Source organism: Sporothrix schenckii (assembly GCF_000961545.1).
Source record: "Sporothrix schenckii 1099-18 chromosome Unknown Cont47, whole genome shotgun sequence".
NCBI lineage: Eukaryota > Fungi > Ascomycota > Sordariomycetes > Ophiostomatales > Ophiostomataceae > Sporothrix > Sporothrix schenckii.
The window spans coordinates 1864667-1880232 of record NW_015971148.1 but is presented as its reverse complement, the minus strand read 5'-3'; the positions used below and the strand labels follow the sequence as shown (position 1 = coordinate 1880232).

General features: G+C 56.4%; 7 protein-coding genes across 7 annotated transcripts; 2 read left to right on the top strand and 5 right to left on the bottom strand.

Annotated features, from left to right (window-relative positions):
• Positions 1-162: 162 nt before the first annotated feature.
• SPSK_03570 (3-ketosphinganine reductase) lies at positions 163-984 on the bottom strand (the record flags this gene model as incomplete). Its single annotated transcript, XM_016730407.1, has 1 exon — positions 163-984. The coding sequence occupies one exon, from the start codon at positions 982-984 to the stop codon at positions 163-165; it is 822 nt and encodes a 273-aa protein (XP_016585178.1).
• Positions 985-1043: 59 nt separating this feature from the next.
• On the bottom strand, positions 1044-1364 carry SPSK_03758 (uncharacterized protein; the record flags this gene model as incomplete). Its single annotated transcript, XM_016730592.1, has 2 exons — positions 1044-1193; positions 1257-1364. The coding sequence occupies 2 exons, from the start codon at positions 1362-1364 to the stop codon at positions 1044-1046; spliced, it is 258 nt and encodes an 85-aa protein (XP_016585177.1).
• Positions 1365-2154: 790 nt separating this feature from the next.
• SPSK_03153 (U3 small nucleolar RNA-associated protein 3) lies at positions 2155-4206 on the top strand (the record flags this gene model as incomplete). Its single annotated transcript, XM_016729994.1, has 1 exon — positions 2155-4206. The coding sequence occupies one exon, from the start codon at positions 2155-2157 to the stop codon at positions 4204-4206; it is 2052 nt and encodes a 683-aa protein (XP_016585176.1).
• A 461-nt stretch (positions 4207-4667) lies between these two features.
• Positions 4668-5542, top strand: SPSK_03555 (NADH dehydrogenase (ubiquinone) 1 alpha subcomplex 5; the record flags this gene model as incomplete). The annotated part of the gene is made up of 3 exons (XM_016730393.1): positions 4668-5227; positions 5305-5409; positions 5479-5542. The coding sequence occupies 3 exons, from the start codon at positions 4668-4670 to the stop codon at positions 5540-5542; spliced, it is 729 nt and encodes a 242-aa protein (XP_016585175.1).
• Positions 5543-6208: 666 nt separating this feature from the next.
• Positions 6209-7672, bottom strand: SPSK_03331 (uncharacterized protein; the record flags this gene model as incomplete). Its single annotated transcript, XM_016730169.1, has 2 exons — positions 6209-7131; positions 7156-7672. 2 exons carry the CDS (start codon positions 7670-7672, stop codon positions 6209-6211), a joined length of 1440 nt encoding a protein of 479 aa, XP_016585174.1.
• A 289-nt stretch (positions 7673-7961) lies between these two features.
• On the bottom strand, positions 7962-10305 carry SPSK_03101 (polycomb protein EED; the record flags this gene model as incomplete). The annotated part of the gene is made up of 8 exons (XM_016729942.1): positions 7962-9080; positions 9143-9202; positions 9290-9451; positions 9516-9536; positions 9629-9898; positions 9986-10062; positions 10121-10205; positions 10243-10305. 8 exons carry the CDS (start codon positions 10303-10305, stop codon positions 7962-7964), a joined length of 1857 nt encoding a protein of 618 aa, XP_016585173.1.
• A 2892-nt stretch (positions 10306-13197) lies between these two features.
• SPSK_03439 (uncharacterized protein) lies at positions 13198-14366 on the bottom strand (the record flags this gene model as incomplete). The annotated part of the gene is made up of 3 exons (XM_016730277.1): positions 13198-13703; positions 13769-13854; positions 14071-14366. 3 exons carry the CDS (start codon positions 14364-14366, stop codon positions 13198-13200), a joined length of 888 nt encoding a protein of 295 aa, XP_016585172.1.
• Between the last annotated feature and the right edge of the window lie 1200 nt (positions 14367-15566).

The window sequence follows — 15566 nt, the reverse complement described above, 5'->3', positions numbered from 1 at the left end:
TTTGGTTTCGCATTGTACGCCAGGAAACAGGTTTTGCTCCTTCTTCTTATGGACACGCCGTGCTGTGTCCTCGTTTTTATGCAGTATTGCAGAGCCGCTAGTAATTATGATGAAAAGAAAAACGTTGCTATAACAAAAGACGTCACGCCACACCACCCAGGCCTATATCTTCTTCTTGTAGGTGGCCGGGTGGCCGTTCTTCTTGCCCCACGACTTGATCTCGCCGTGGAACCACCACAAAATCAAGGGCATAATGAGCGCCATGAGGTACGCGCCCAGCATGTCCAGGAGCCCGTTGCGCGGCGCGCCACCCAGCACGCCCCAGCGCATCACTTCGCCCAGCATCGACACCGTCACAAAGTGGTCGCCGCGCTGCAGGCCCTTGATGGCCTTGGCGGCCACCTCGTCCGGCGTGAACTGCGGGTCGTCCTTTTCCAGGTGGATCGTCACGTCGGGCTTTGTCTGGGTCTCGCGCGCAAAGCCGGGGCTCAGGATCGTGCCGGGGAACACAACGGACACGCGCACCGGGTTGGTCTGCTCGTACAGCATGACCTCCTGCGTCAGCGTGTCGGCGAGGCCGCGCAGCGCCCACTTGGTCGGCGTGTAGGTCGCATAGCCGGCGACGGGGTACAGCGCGAGCACGGACGCTGTGAAGATGAGGTGGCGCGGCTCCTTGTAGGGCCCGGCCGCGGGCCGCAGCCACTCGCGCAGGATGGCGTGGGCCATCTCGGCGGCGCCCCAGTAGTTGACATCCATGGCGCGGCGGCCGGCGCCAAAGGCGACCTCGGGGGTCTCCTCGGCCCACAGCATCGGCGTGGACATGCCGGCGACGCACCACACAATGTCAATGGGCTTGTCCTCGTTCCAGGCCAGGGCGTCCCGGATGACGGCCGGCGCGTAGTTGGGCACGGCGACGTCGGCCGAGATGTAGTGGAAGCGCTGGGTGCTGGATTTGGCAGCGGCCTTGTGGCATACGGTCAGCATGGGGGCATTATAACGGCAGGATGCGTGGATTTGGATTCTCCGTCTTTCATCAACATCCATCACCCACGGGGACCTACCTTGATCTCGGCCACGGTCTCGGTCAGGCGCTCGACGTTCCGGGCCACAACAATAACGTTGGCGCCCTGCGCGGCCAGCAGACGGGCGGCCGAACGGCCCATGCCCTCAGAGGCGCCGGTGATCAGGACGGTCTGAGGAAAAAAGACATGTCAGCCAAAATCATGTGGTCTCGTTTGCGAAACGTAAAAACGCACCTTGCCGTCGACCGGCATCTGGTTTCCTCCAAAAAGGCCCATGGTTGTAGCGGCTAAGGCAGAAGCTCCGACAATGCCTGCAGATGTGAGAGCAAGTGAGCTGGGCATGTCCGAGTTGCGTCTCCGCCGGTCGTTCTTTAAACGGGATAGTAAGGACAAAGGGGTGAGAAGTGAGCGTTCTCTATATGTCCAGGACAAACATCGCAGGCGCTTGACGTCTTTCGAAAACTCCCTAATAAGCCCCCAATGTCGCTGGCAGGCAGGAGCAGTGGTAGGTTCACTAACTGGAAGGAACGTTCTGTAATTAAAAGTGGGGCCGCCAGAGCTCCAGTGACAATATCGCTGGCCAAAAGTGCACGGAATGTGTGAGAAGTGCGGCGTCAAACTGCAAGCAGTCTCACATTGGTTGAGACTTCCTCCGCAGTTCAGGGTGATGGATTGAGGCTCAAGGACAGTGCCTATCCTAGCATGCATCTTGGACGCGTGCTTGGTAGTCGATCCGCAAGTGATTCCATATCGTATTACTTGCGACGGATGGTGCTGTAATTAGGGGCGACTACAGTGCAGTTTAGGACCTGTTTAGCTGGCAATGCGCTAAGGTGAGGGTCGCTCAGCTGTTAAGGCTGTATCCCCTGAGCCCACGTTTTGTTGCCAGTGAGGATCAGCTGACAGGATCACCTAAACTAAACGGCCCCCATTTTTATGGGTCCAGTCGATAAGGCGAAATAATTTTCTTATCTGGCAGAAAAAGTTACTTGCGCCTAGTAGGGACATCGACCCAGCAAAATCTCATCTTCTGCGCCTACCGTTGACGCTGTTTACTTCAACGTCTACCGCCGAAACGCTTTTCTCCTCCCGACCTTCCCTCCCCTTACCTCTCACAGACCACTACTGCACAATGGCAAAGAAGAGAAAGGCCAGCCGTGTGGCCGAGGCACCTTCAGGGCCCCGCGACTACGACGCGAAAGATGCTCGGCTCGGGCCCATCACGACATACGAAGACATTGCCGACGAGCAAGAGGAGTACTTTCTCGACAAGGATAAGATTCTGCTGGGCGACGAGAAAGGCACCAAGCGCCAGCGGCTGGAGCAGCAGGAAGATGATTTCTTAGAGCTGTCGGAGGACGAGGTGCTCGGCCAGGACTCGGACGACTCGGAGAACGAAGCGTTCCAGCAGGACGCGAGCGATCGCCGGAAGCAGAAGACGAAGGCCAAGAAAGCCGCAGCAAAGAAGGCAAAAGCGGCGGCGGCGGCTGCACGACGGGGTGACGACGACGATGACGACGACAACGGCACGTCGAAAAAGACTGGCGACGACGAGGATGGCGACCAGGGCTGGTGGGGTACCTCCAAGGAGGAGTACTACGACGGCGAGATGATTGAGACCGAGGCCAATGCGCTGGAGGAGGAGGCCGAGGCACGGCGATTGCAGAAGAAACAGCTGTCGCGGATGAAGGCGTCGGACTTTTTCGACATGGACGAATGGACCGAGAAGAAGACGGATACAACACCGGGCGCTGTCGCAACCGCAGCAGCAGCTGCCGGTGACGGCCCCACGGTGACGCTGACAACCAAGACCAACAAGGAGGAGATCGACTCCATGACGCCCGAGGAAAAGGCCAAGTTTCTCAAAGACTACTACCCCGAGTTTGACCCGCTGTGCGACGACTTTGTCGAGCTGGAGCCGCTGATGCACGAGTACAAAGCGCTGGCCGAAGGCAAGCCCAGCGAGTCGCTTGAGGTGGTGCAGTTCCGTGCGCTGTCGTGCTATGTGGCCACCATCTGCATGTACCTCTCGTTGTTCATGTCTCCCTCACGCGACAACCCGAGCGGCAGCCGCTACATCATGGATGCCGACGAGCTGCACGACCACGAGGTCATGCAATACCTAGTCGACACGCGCGCGACGTGGGAGCGCGTCAAGAATCTGCAGGCGCGGCGGGCAGCGAAGGCTAGGAAGGTGGCGGCGGCGGCGGCGCTGGCCGTGGAGAGAGCGATGGAAGAGAAGGCGGCGCAAGAGCGGGCCGCAGCAGCTGAGGCGACGGTCGACAAGACCAAGAAGAAGGCCAAGACCAGCAAGACGGCAAAGACGGACAAGGCGGACAAGACGGATAAGGCCGGCAAGGCCAAGAAGAAGCAGAGCAGGGCCACTGGCGCGTCACAAGAACTCGAGGCGTCCATGGCCGACCTGTCGGAGCTGCTGAACAAGAAGCCCAAGAAGGCGAAGAAGGCTTCTGCCGCGGCACCACGCGGCGGTGACGACGACAGCAACGATGGCCTCTCGGACCTGGGCGAGGAGGAGGCCCTGGATGCGCGGACGGCCGAGGAGAAGCTCAAGCGGAAGAAATCGCTCGGCTACTACACGTCGCAGATCATGCAAAAATCGAACCTGCGCGCGGGCGCTAGCGGACAGGCCGGCGGCGACGCCGACATTCCCTACCGTGAGCGCTTCCGTGACCGCCAGGCACGTCTCGAGGCCGCAGCGGCGAAACGCGGCCAGGCGCCGATCCAGCCCGGCGAGGAGCTTGGCGGCAGCGACCAAGGCAGCGACGAAGACGACAACGAAGACGACAACGAGGCCGACAAGGAGGCCAGCCTGGCGTACTACAACAGCATCGTCAAGGCGCACGAGGCAAAGATGGGCGTCAAGGCGGCGCGCAAGGCAGCCATGGAGGCCGGCAAGCTCGACCGCATCCTGCCCGAGACGTCGCTCGACCAAGACGGCCGGCGGCAGCTGACGTGGGAGATTGAGAAGAACAAGGGCCTGAGCCACAAGACGCTCAAGGAGAAGAAGAACAACCCGCGTGTCAAGAAGCGCGTCAAGTTTGAGAAGAAGAAAAAGCAGCTGGCCAGCATGCGCGCCGTCTACAAGCCCGTCGACCGCGACAACTACCAGGGCGAGCGCACGGGTATCAGCACGGGTCTGATCCGGAGTATCAAGCTGGACTAGGGGGCGGTAGGCGGCGGCGGGAAAAAGCGTGTGATTGACTTTGTGCTATTTTGTCATCATAGAGGGTTTGCATAGCATCACCATTAATTGTAAATTCTGGCGTTCCTCAAAGATGGCCTGCCTGCGTTTTGGTCGACAGAAGTGAGTGAGTGGAGAGAAAGTGAGGTGAGGTTGTCCAAGTGGAATGATTTAGTCATCATTCACTGGAAACAACCAACCACGTGACAGGAATTACGAAAACGCCAATTCTTTCCGCTCGCACTACCGTTTTCCGGGCCCGCGACCACAATTGAGCTCAAAATCCTCCCCAGTCGCCCAAACGACGACGCATTTCCCCGAGCCGACACGAGGTCAATTGGATCGCTGCAGCGGACACCCGATTCGACGAAGCGCAGACAAGAACATCGAGTGTCCTTTTTTCTCCCCTCGTTTTCCCTTTCCACGCCCGCCCCCGCCCCATAATGCGCACATCCCTCCGCCTGCTGGCCGGCGTCAAGCCGGGCCGGTATCTCCAGAATGGCGCCCAGACGGGTCTCGCAGGCCTCTACACGCACGACACGCCGCGGTCGACGCTTCTGTTCCTGTACTCGACGACACTCGACAAGCTAAAGGCGGCGCCGGAGCAGTCGGTGTACCGGCAGTCGGTCGAGGCCATCACCAAGCACCGGATGGCGATTGTGCAGTCCGTGAAGCCCGAGGGCTACGACGCGTGGCTGGCACGGGCACAGAAGACGGTGGCTGAGAACCCGGAGCACTTTGGCAGCGTGGCGAAGCTGGGCGTGGACGGCGAGGCGACGTGGCGCGTGGAGAAGAACGGCCGCACCTTTATCATCCAGGACGTGCCGGACGCCGTGGACCAGCGGCTCAAGGAGTGGGACGGCGAGCAGAACGAGGGCGCCGAGCGCGAGGGCGTGCGCACGCTGGAGGAGCGTGCGGACCAGGCGCTGTCGGCGTCGCGGCAATCGCTCGAGGAGGTCTCGTCGGTGACGTGGGAGCCAGAGCCGCAGCTGACGGCGGATCAGTACGTATAGTAGGAGGGAAGGAGAGGGAAAGAAACAAGAAACAAATGGAACGGCATGCTAACCAAAATACTTCTAGGATCGAGGAAGTTGAGGCCAAGATCGGCGCCGGCCTGATCGAGGAGGTCATCCACGTCGCTGAAGGCGAGGCCAGACTCGTTGACGTGATGATCAAGGCCAAGGTGTAAGTATTGCAAGATGCCGACGTGGGTATTCTGTGTGCCTGTTTTATGGACGCCTGCTAACAAATCAGTTGGGAGAGCCTAGAGGAGAAGCCCGCCGAGGGCCAGTGGAAGTACTTTGAGCGCAAGTCATAGAGGACGGCTTTGCCGGGCCCAGACAAGGGGTGAGACGAGCGAAATGGCGCGAGATATATCCGACGAAGAACGTAAGAACGCAAAAATTCACGATTCAGGCTTGGAACCTGCTGCACGGCCGGCAAGGAAGTACTCCATTACTACAGGTGCATCCAAACGACGAGTCGAGTCCAAGGACAAAAAAGAGCGCTGAGAGGGTGACTGGTGTACAACTACAGAGGAGGCTGTGTATATATTTTGTGATTTCCCAATCAAACATTTACAGCATATCAAGAGGAACAACTGTCTGCGTGTTCTTGACGATTACGTAGACGAATAATCGGTGGTTCTAAATGCTGTGAATGCTAGACCGTACAACGTACTCTACGAACCAGCCATACAATTTAGAGTGGGGCCTCCAACACTCACTTCACCAAAAACTTTACATAGAAGCGAAACATTATACTTCCAACCATGTAATGGCTTTTTCACTGCCCCAAGACCATCGGCCTCGCAATGTCGTATATTGAGCCACCCACGCTCACCAACATCCGAAAGCGCAAGCGCTCAGTCCGGTCGGCGTCGGTGGCGTCCAGCGTCGTCTCCCATCTGCCGCGCGATGCCATTGATCCGCACAGCTACGGCCCGTCTGCGCGGCGACAGCTCGTCGTCGCCGGCCTGACCCACTCAGATCGTCTGCCGTCCGACTATGTCGAAGGTTTCCCCCACCGGCCGCTGCCGGATGGTGTCGGTGGCGACGCAGTGGACGATGCCAAGGCGGACAAAGACAAGCATGGGTTTGGATCTGGATTCGGGTTCGAAGGCGACGGCAGCGACGACGAGGACGACATTGACACAGACTCGGACAATGATACTGAAAACGAAAATGGCTCCATCCATTCCGATGCGGGCCTGTACGACACGACAGAGGACGACGACGACGGTGGTGGTGGCGGCGGCGGCGGCGGAGGCGGCGATCCAGCTGAAAACGCAGCACGCCTTGCCGTCAAGCAGCGCCGGCTCCGTCGTCGTGAGGCCCGCCGCCGCCGCAATGCACTCCGCATGCAGCGTGCCTACGACCACAACGTCGGCGTGCTGGCGACAATCGTGCAGCGGGGACTGCAGGAGGCCGCGCACGGCACGCTGCCGGGCGTGTCGACGGCCACGGGCGAAGCAGGCCAACTGGCGGCGCCGATTGGGCTGGCTCGGGCCAAGCGCGCATTTGGGCTGCTTTTGCGCACCGACGTCAAGGGCCGGCGCGTGGATCTGCGCAAGAACGACATGTGGGCCATGGGCGCCGAGCTTCTCATGCGGGAGGGCGAAGACGAAGGCGACAAGGGACGTCCCCGTCGCTGGGGCTCGGCGGCCAATATGCCGCCTGTTCGTGCTTTCTACGAGGACCTGATCCAGCAGCACCCTTACAACCGGCTGTTTCCACGGTCCGTGAACGCGCTGACGTTTTGGCCGGCACTGGCCGGCACCGAGCTGTACAACATCCACACAGAGGTGCAGCTGGCGAATGAGCGCCTGGATGCCAAGGCGAAGCAGAGACGGAAGAAGAGAGAGACGAGAGAAAGGGCGGCGCACGGCGACGGCGAGGATGGCAGCCGCTCTGAAGACGCTTCAGATTCGACGTCGAACTCGGACGCGGACGCCAACCAGGACAGCGACAGTCCAGACGCAAACAGCAACGACAGCGATGGCCACAGGCGTCGCCGTCGGCGCAACCATCCCGACCGGCTGGCACGCGAAGACATCCGGCATGCCGCGCTCGAGCAGCTCCACGACCTGGCCCGCCGCATGGATGCCGTCATGGCCGGCCCGCCGTATGCCACAAGTCCAGAAATGCTGCGGCTGCGCGGCATGGTGGCGCTCTATATGGGCGACCTGGCCATTGTAACGCCGCCACGAACGCAGCCGGAGACGCAAGAGGGCGAGCGCGTCCGTGCCCAAGAACAGTCGCGTGCGCGTGCTCGCTTTGCGCGGCTGCTCGAAGTGGACCGAGATGTGCAGTCCGGGCGGCAGCACAAGCGTGGAGGTGTGCCGGATACGGTGGTGGATGCGTACATTCAAAGTCTGGCGCGGGGTGGAGGCGACGTCCATGGCCACCATAGTAGTAGCGAGGAGGAGGACGACGACACGGTCGGCCATGGTATGAACAGGCCGACCTTTAGTTCCCTGCCTTTTCGGAGTCAGTAGCAGCGTGTCGGAGGCTTCCATGATACCTTTTCGGATTTTTTCATTTCTGTTTTTTCCCTTCCTTTGTCCCTTCTGCATAATTTGATACCCAATGGCGCTTAGTTACTTGGAAACGATTAAAAATAAAAATATGGTATTCCATGCTGTTTTGTTCTTGAAAAAAATCAAATGTAGAATCGTTGCTGCATCTTTTACTCTTATCATCCCGGGCCGTCACATCGTTCATAACACAATCCACGGCCTACTCGGCCTCATCGACAGGGTGGCTGGGGTCGCTGTTCGCCCACCGCTGCAGGATCATCACGCGGCTGTTGCTGCCCACAACCACACACCACTCGCCCTCAGGACTCCAGGCCGCCTGTCGTCCGACGGCTGACAAGCCCTTGGTGGTCTCTGCCTTGTGGGCTTTGACGAGCACGTGTGGGTCGTTGGCGTTGTACTTGCTGTTCCAGTCGTCCAACGTCTCCTGGTTGTAGAGGTCGCTCAGGCGGTAGCCGACGGCACTTCTGCCTTTTGGCGTGGCACCGGCACTGGTGCTGCTGGTCGCCGTTGGTGTGGCAGCAGACGCTGCGCCTGGGACACCCTGCGCACCAGACACGACAGACGACTCGCGGTCGCTGCCGTCGCCGTCCCGAGCCACGGCACCCAGCAGTCCCGGACCGTTGGCGGCGTCTCTAAGCCGACGTCCTCCTGGGTTGTTGGTGCCGATCGTACCGCTGCTGTTGGTGTTCCCGCCGTTTCCTATAGGTCGCTTCCTAGGCACGACAATCCGCATCCACGGCGGGCGTGGTACCGGCCCCTCATCCAGCTCGGCCCCGCCTGGCCGTGCCCCCAGGCGCTCGCGCCGATAGTTGGCCGTCATAAACTGCCGGTAGGCGCTGAAACACGTAAAGTCCCAAAAAAAAATCTTGGCGGAGGCATTGCAAAAGGCCAGCATTGGGTGGTGTCCCGCGACGTTGAAGAGACCAAACCGCATAAAGAACTGGGGCCCGCACCCGGGCGTGTGCAGCTGCAGGAGCCGGGTGTACTGAGGCGTGGTGCTGGCCACCGCGTTGGCATTGGCGGACGCAACGGCCGACGGTGACGTGATAAGTGGCACGTGGAAGGCGGAGCGCGTGAGCTTGGTGGTGTCCTGGTTGGAAGGGGCTTGCTCAGGTGAGGGTGGCTCGGCCGTGGAATCAAAACCCTCGATGCGCCAAAGGACAATGACGTCCTCCAAGCAGGCGCGAGAGAGGATGAGGTCGCCGTAAAAGGCGACGCAGTCGATAAGCCCGGTGTGGATCTCGGAGGTTGAAAAGTGCGGGAAGTGGACAATGATGGGGACCTCGACATGCTCGTTTGGGATATCAGGCAGTGTCCACTAGGGTGAGGTCAGTACCGAGGCCTGAGGTAAATTGGCTTTCCATTCCGTTTGCAACTCACAAGATTGATGACTTGATCATGCCCTGCCGATATGACATAGCGACCGGTGTCGTGGAACGCCTATACGCGAGGAACAAGAGAACATCCATTAGCAAAGAGATAGCAATCAAAGCTGCGTAGCACTGTCAACCACATAAAAAGACATACCACGCTCAGCAGATTCCACGAATGGCCTTCGCCGCCGAGCAGACACACACAGGGCTGCTTCTTGTGGACAGGATCAAGGCTCCATAACCGGACAGTCGTGTCATCCGAGGCTGATACGATGAGATGGGGGTTGGTTGGCGACGTAGCAAGATCGTTGATTTCCTAACAGTGTCAGCGACCTTCCTTGTCTAGAAAAGTCAACACAGGCCCGTGGTAGGGTACATACTCCTCCATGGCCAACAAAAGACTACCGTACACAAGTACAAACTGGTTAGTCAACAGCTTCAGCAACAATGGATGTCAGAGGGGCCACGGAGCAGACTGCGGATGTGTACATACGGTCACTGCCTCGCCGTCGTGTATATTGTAGACCTTGACTTTGGCATCGCGGCCGGCGACACAGAGCAATGCCCGCTCGGTCTCCGGATCTAGTGCCCATGTACATGAGCAGTTCAAAGCACCCTCCTGGTTGTCATTAGCAGTGGACTGGGGGGAACACCAGAAGCTCGTCCTAGTTCCCGGTGGGCAACATACATCTTCATCGCGGATCACGCGGATGATCTCACAGGGATTTGTGTCCTTGGTCTGTATGAGTCGGCAGACGAATATCTGAAGAAAGTTGGCGACTCAAACTCTAATACCAACGTGACGCAGACATCTCGACACATCCGTATTTCGTCGTCATGGCATACTTACATGTCGTTTGCTCACGGCAGCAAATACCGGATTGCTGCCTGGCGGGTTGTAAGGATAAAACTTGACATCAAAGAACTCTGTGTCTTTTAGTAGCTGTTGACCAAGCGCATTTGAATGGCAGACGGTCCGCCGTACCTGTGTCCGAGTTGGCATCTTCGGCATTGCTCTTGGTATCCTGCAGCGTGATAACATCGTGTAAGCCAACGGCCAGCTTGGCTGACTTGTGGAGTAGGCAAAACGACAGGCGAGGCCCCTACCTCGAAATTGAGCGAATACCGCAGCCGCGGCATGTCCCACTCAGACGGCACTGCAGGTGCCATGGTCAGTCACGCCCGCCCTGCGTTGTTGCAGTTTCCTCTTTATGTTTTTCGGTTGGCCCCAGTTGCTCTTTCCCCCCCATGGCGGTTCGTCCCCGCCTGCAGCTGAAAAAGGCAAGCACAAATCACCTCGTTCTGGCAGGGACTCCTAAAACCCAGAAGAAAAGACTCCACAAGGAAGGAGCAGTGCGCCCACGCTGGCCTTTGCTGGACGGGGTCAGGAAGGGAGTGAGTGAGTGTAATGGGGCTGGACAGGACAGTGGGCCTTGCTTAGGGCCCGTGGAAGGTGCAAACGGGTGCAGAAGCCGAACAATCCGTATGGGTCGTACTTGCCAAGTAGCAAAGTGAAAAGCAGACAGCAGTGAGAATAGCACACAATTTGGCAGGAGAGTACAAAATACGAAATACAACACACAATATGGCAGTTTGTCGTTCCAAACGGTGTCTTACGCAAAAAGGCGGGGCAAGCGCTGGTCAGCTCGGAGCTTGGACTCAGCTTCGCTTGGTTTGGCGCCTGCTGTCACGTCCCAACAGACAAACCTCTTCTTGTTGTGTCAATGTCTAGCACCCCTCTTGGAGCACCTTTTGGTCCCTGCGAAAGGGCCCAGTAAAGACCCGCCCCGGCGCTAAGGCAATATTGGCAATTAAGGAACGCCCAAAAGTACTGGTTTCAGGGGAGAAGAAAAAGAAACGAAAAGGAACAAAAGGGGACCACAGCACAGACACCGCCGAGAATGATTGCTGCAAGGGTTTAAACGACTAGGGAGAAGAAATCCTGCCGCGTACAGGCCAATCCCCTAGCAAGGAAAGACCCCAGAAGGCCCAGAAGCCAAAAAGTCGGAATTACGTTGTCATTACGGAATACGTTGGGCTTCTCTTGGCTGTTTTGAGTTCTTCTTTCTTCTCCGCGGACGTGTCTGGCATATAACTCCTGGTGGCAGGAAATTACTGACTGTCGTTGACAGCTTCTAGATTGTGAGCTTCTGGTCCGGCTGGCTTGGACAACGATCCATGAAAGAAACATGATTTTGCGAGCTGCGTCGGTCGACCAAAACCAGTGGGGACCGAGCAACACACCTTTTGTGTCTTGTCTGTTCAGCTAGAGTGAACAGCGGAAAAGCCGGCGGAAAGCCGGCGGGAAATCGTGGAAGGAGATCCATCAGGGCTGAGAAGGACCTCGCGAGTGCGGTTCCGTAATGCAGTGGCAAGGCAAAAGCAAAGAGGGATCAATGAAGATGGGCAAGTGTGGCAAGTGTAGGATGTGGAACGAAGAAGAAACAAGGAAACAAGACAGGCTTAGATTCTTGCATGCACGGAGTTTGTTCTTTTGTACTTGTTTTCGGTATACCATCACACTTGCCTGCGTATTTCCTATCCTTGACATCCCCCGTCTCGTCAATGGATCCACGGTCTTGCTTTGCCTTGTCCGTCGTCTTGTCTCTCATGCATGCCTCGTAGTCGTGCATGCGGCATGAAGCGAATTCCACTTTCTTCTCTTCTTGTTGCTCCTCTTTTTGGCAGTGACCTTGTCCAGTGCCAAGCGCATGCCTCTGTGAGCCTAGAACAAATTGGCCTGTTTGAATTCCTCACATGGACTGGTATACTTGCACACATTTCATAAACGCGGAAAGAGGTCCACAAACTGTCAACGAACAAAGATTCGAAAACCCAAGATCATTGCAAAAACAACCTGCTGTTACTCGCCGCCCCATCTTTGCCCACCTTTCTTCTTCCTGATGAGCGCGGAGGTCGTCATTGATAACCGCAGCCAAACCAAACACGGAACGTACCGTTTTCCCAAGTTGCACATGGACACATTCCTAATGCGTACGACGTCCTTCTCTGCGTACCTTGAAAAAATGGAATGAGGAAAAAAAGAATAAAACCCAAGAGGGAGACGACAAAGAAGAAGAAGAGTAAGACATACTTGGTGCCACAGGTTCGAAATCAGCCACCAAGGTAACGGGCGGAGAACAAAACACTTCCAAACTGCAATATCCTGCGCATAAAGTTGCCATCTGAGCTCGTACTAATTAGTCGTGGGCCAAACAGGATGCAGCTACCGCCACGTTGGAATACGGAATATTTGAAAGTCGTAATCACACCTGAACAACGAAGCCCCAGGATAGCGCAACTTTCGAGCGTCGTACCTCGCAGTGCTTTTACATGCATGTTTATTATACGCTAGCCTCATGAATCGGACCTCCAATGAGACTTCCAAACAGGCTTGCCACCTGACCAGCATAGTGCCTGGCGAGCAGGGGGAGGTATGCTAGGGTGAAGGGAGAGAGCCTGGGCGTCCGGTAAAAATGGACGCCGAACAGACATGATCGACCACCTTAAATTAGGACCCAACCAAAAGGCACCTAGCGGGGGGCATTTAGCGTCCTTTGGCCCTCATCCCTTTATCCCTTTATCCTTTTGATTCTTCAGACAACCACATCATATGAAAGTACTGCCGGGGGCGCCTTGTTCCAGCAGACACCGCCCTGGTTGAAGTGTGGTTCGGCGTGTTTTGAGTGGCAGCCACGATGGTGCGTTTTGATATACAGAGCAATTACAACGTACTCCGTACCAGATACGAAAATAAGGGCGATGGGCGTCTGACGACATTGAGGCACCAAGATGTTAATATATCCAGACACGCAGATATAGACAGGCTACGCTTGTGGCATGTAAGAGTAAATCCAAGTCCAAGACCGCCGGCCCAAAACAGACGTAAAAAAGACTGCCAAAGCCGGGCAGCAAACCAGATCGATGTTCTTACCCAACTCGTCCGCTGTCGGACAGTGGGCAAGTTTAATCAGTCCGGCTTGGACCCTTTTCCATTCCGTTGGTGGCATACAACATACTCTCTCCACGTCGGGATGCACATGCACCTGCCCAGTTCCAATGCTACTCTCCTTCCTCTTTAATGTTGGAGCTGAAAACCTGCAAATACGTCGGGGGGCGGCCGAATGCAACATGGGCCCGCAGAGGCGTTCCGGCCGCCAGGTAACCAATCCACAGCCCTCCGTCTTTTGCATTGAATGTCGAATATGAAGGGAGAAGCGCCAAGCCAGACAAACCATCCAGCCCAGAAGCAAGAAAGCGAGGTGCTGCATAACCTTGGCCTTTGGACTGAGACACGGTGGCTCGCATGCGGCCCCTCCCACGACCAGCGTTCATTTGGAATCCTTTGCAATTTCTGTGCTCGTCTTTCGGATTCAAACGCGTAAGCATTTGGCCCGGGAGAACGTGGAAAGGGCCGTGGTATCGACGTAAACTGCCATGGGTTGAAAACCGGATGCCAAAGGCGGCTTGTTGTGAGTCTCCCGTATTTTGGATCTGGAGAAAGACGGCTCCTCCCCTCAAGAAGTGCACGGCGACTGCCTTCCCGTCCGTTGACTGAGTATTCGAAACTGCATTTTATACAAGTAAATGTACGACGCAGTACGGAATACGATGTTCGGTGACCTGAACGCACCTTCCAACTTTGACCCTTGCTCGTCCTGCAACCTCTTTCGTTTTCTCATTCCGCCCCACTGCCCGTCTGAACCAGGTGCGCGGGATCTTTCCTTTTCAGCACACACCATACAATACACACAAAAACACACGGAAAAAGAACAACACTCCCCGCCCTGAAACTTGGTCCAGTTCCGTCTCTGGGTACCCTGAGCTAAATGGAATGGATATCAACGTCGGGAGGTCGGTTCACGGCGTATTACCACTCTAGTTCGAATTGGGGGAAGACACGATATTCGACGCCTGTACGAACGTATAGCATACGAAGTAGGCTTCTTCTTTTCTCTCTGCGACGCGTGGCTTCTGGTTCTGACGTATCTTCTCATCTCGTTCGCGCTTTCCTGCTTGGACTGCACACCTCCGTACTCAGTAGTTATTGACTCAATTGCCCCATTCGGAACATTTCGACAGCGAGGGTTGCTCCTGCCATCTGTCAGCAGAATAAACTGTGTATCGCGTCCCCTCCTCGCCATCTTACCCAGCGGTTGCGGCTGGCTTGCATAGTATTGGCCCATGTCCCATGTGCAGCTTCCCTGTTTAAGAGTGGTTCTTTCTGACATTGCTACAGGTCGCGCCTGCCAACCTCTCCTCCCCCGTCATCCCGACCTCACCGCCCCTTGGCACGGCCTTGTATATGTACAAAGCAAAATCGACTGGCTTGTTCACTCCGCCCAGACGCCATGCAAACCTGCTGCAATCGCTTGTCTCCGAGTCCTGGGAGGAAACTTACAAGTTCGAACACATGGAGACTCCAGCAAAGCCTAGCTACTTGCATTAGTCGTCCAAGCTCCCCGTGTTATTTTCCTTTAGTTTCCCTTCTTGACACCACCTCCGCTCTTGTTCCCCTTTCGCTGCCCTATCCTCCGTTGAGCCTGCCTTACAGAGTAAGCACCCCGCTCCTTCCCGTTAGTCCAAGTCGCTAAAGCATGCAAATGTACCGCTAGCTTTATCAACACCAACAGACTCCCCTTGGATGTGGTCTGATGTCGAGGGAAGGAGCATTTTGTATTTTGATGTGTAGCTTCCTTCTGATGAAACTTGCGTTTCTTAAGGGTCAGCTTGACCAGTTTGACCACCTACTGCAAACCGCCGCACGAAAACCATGCAGTGAAACCTTTCACGTAGCTAGTAATGAAGGAGTGTTACGTAGACAAAGCAATACTCAGCACGACGTGCTTCCCCTTGTTCCTTCTTATGTTCTTCTGATGTTCTGATCATCCTTTGCTCTTTCCCTCTTCTTCGAACCAGGTGTCTCGAGCGGAAGGCAGGGAAAGAGCATTCGACAACAGAGCTTTAGGAAACGGCAAGGAGGGTTTTTGAAATCTCGAGAAAGAGGCGGCCAAAAAGAGGCGGCCAAAACAAGACTACACTTCCAGAAAACAAAAAAAGCAATTTTAGCTTCAACAAGCCGATGCAGCCGGCCTCGTCCACGCCAGGGCCACTTGAGTGACACTCGCTATTTCTGGACATTCGCTCATTTCAGCCAATTCAAAGCCAGTTTCAGCCCCAAGGACATTTCCCACACTCACCCACACCTTCTCCGCCGCCCTTCACACTCGTACACCCACGGAGTACGCCATACACCATCCCAAAGTCAAATCCCCGTCATTGGCGACGCAACGCAACACAACAAAACACGACTGCCCGTTGAACGCAACGCAACGTCGCTACCAGCAAACCAAAGGTTGGGGGCCACAGGTAACAACACCTTGACGGCCTGCCACAGCTTCGAAGCTCTTCTTCTTTTGCTTCACAGCCTC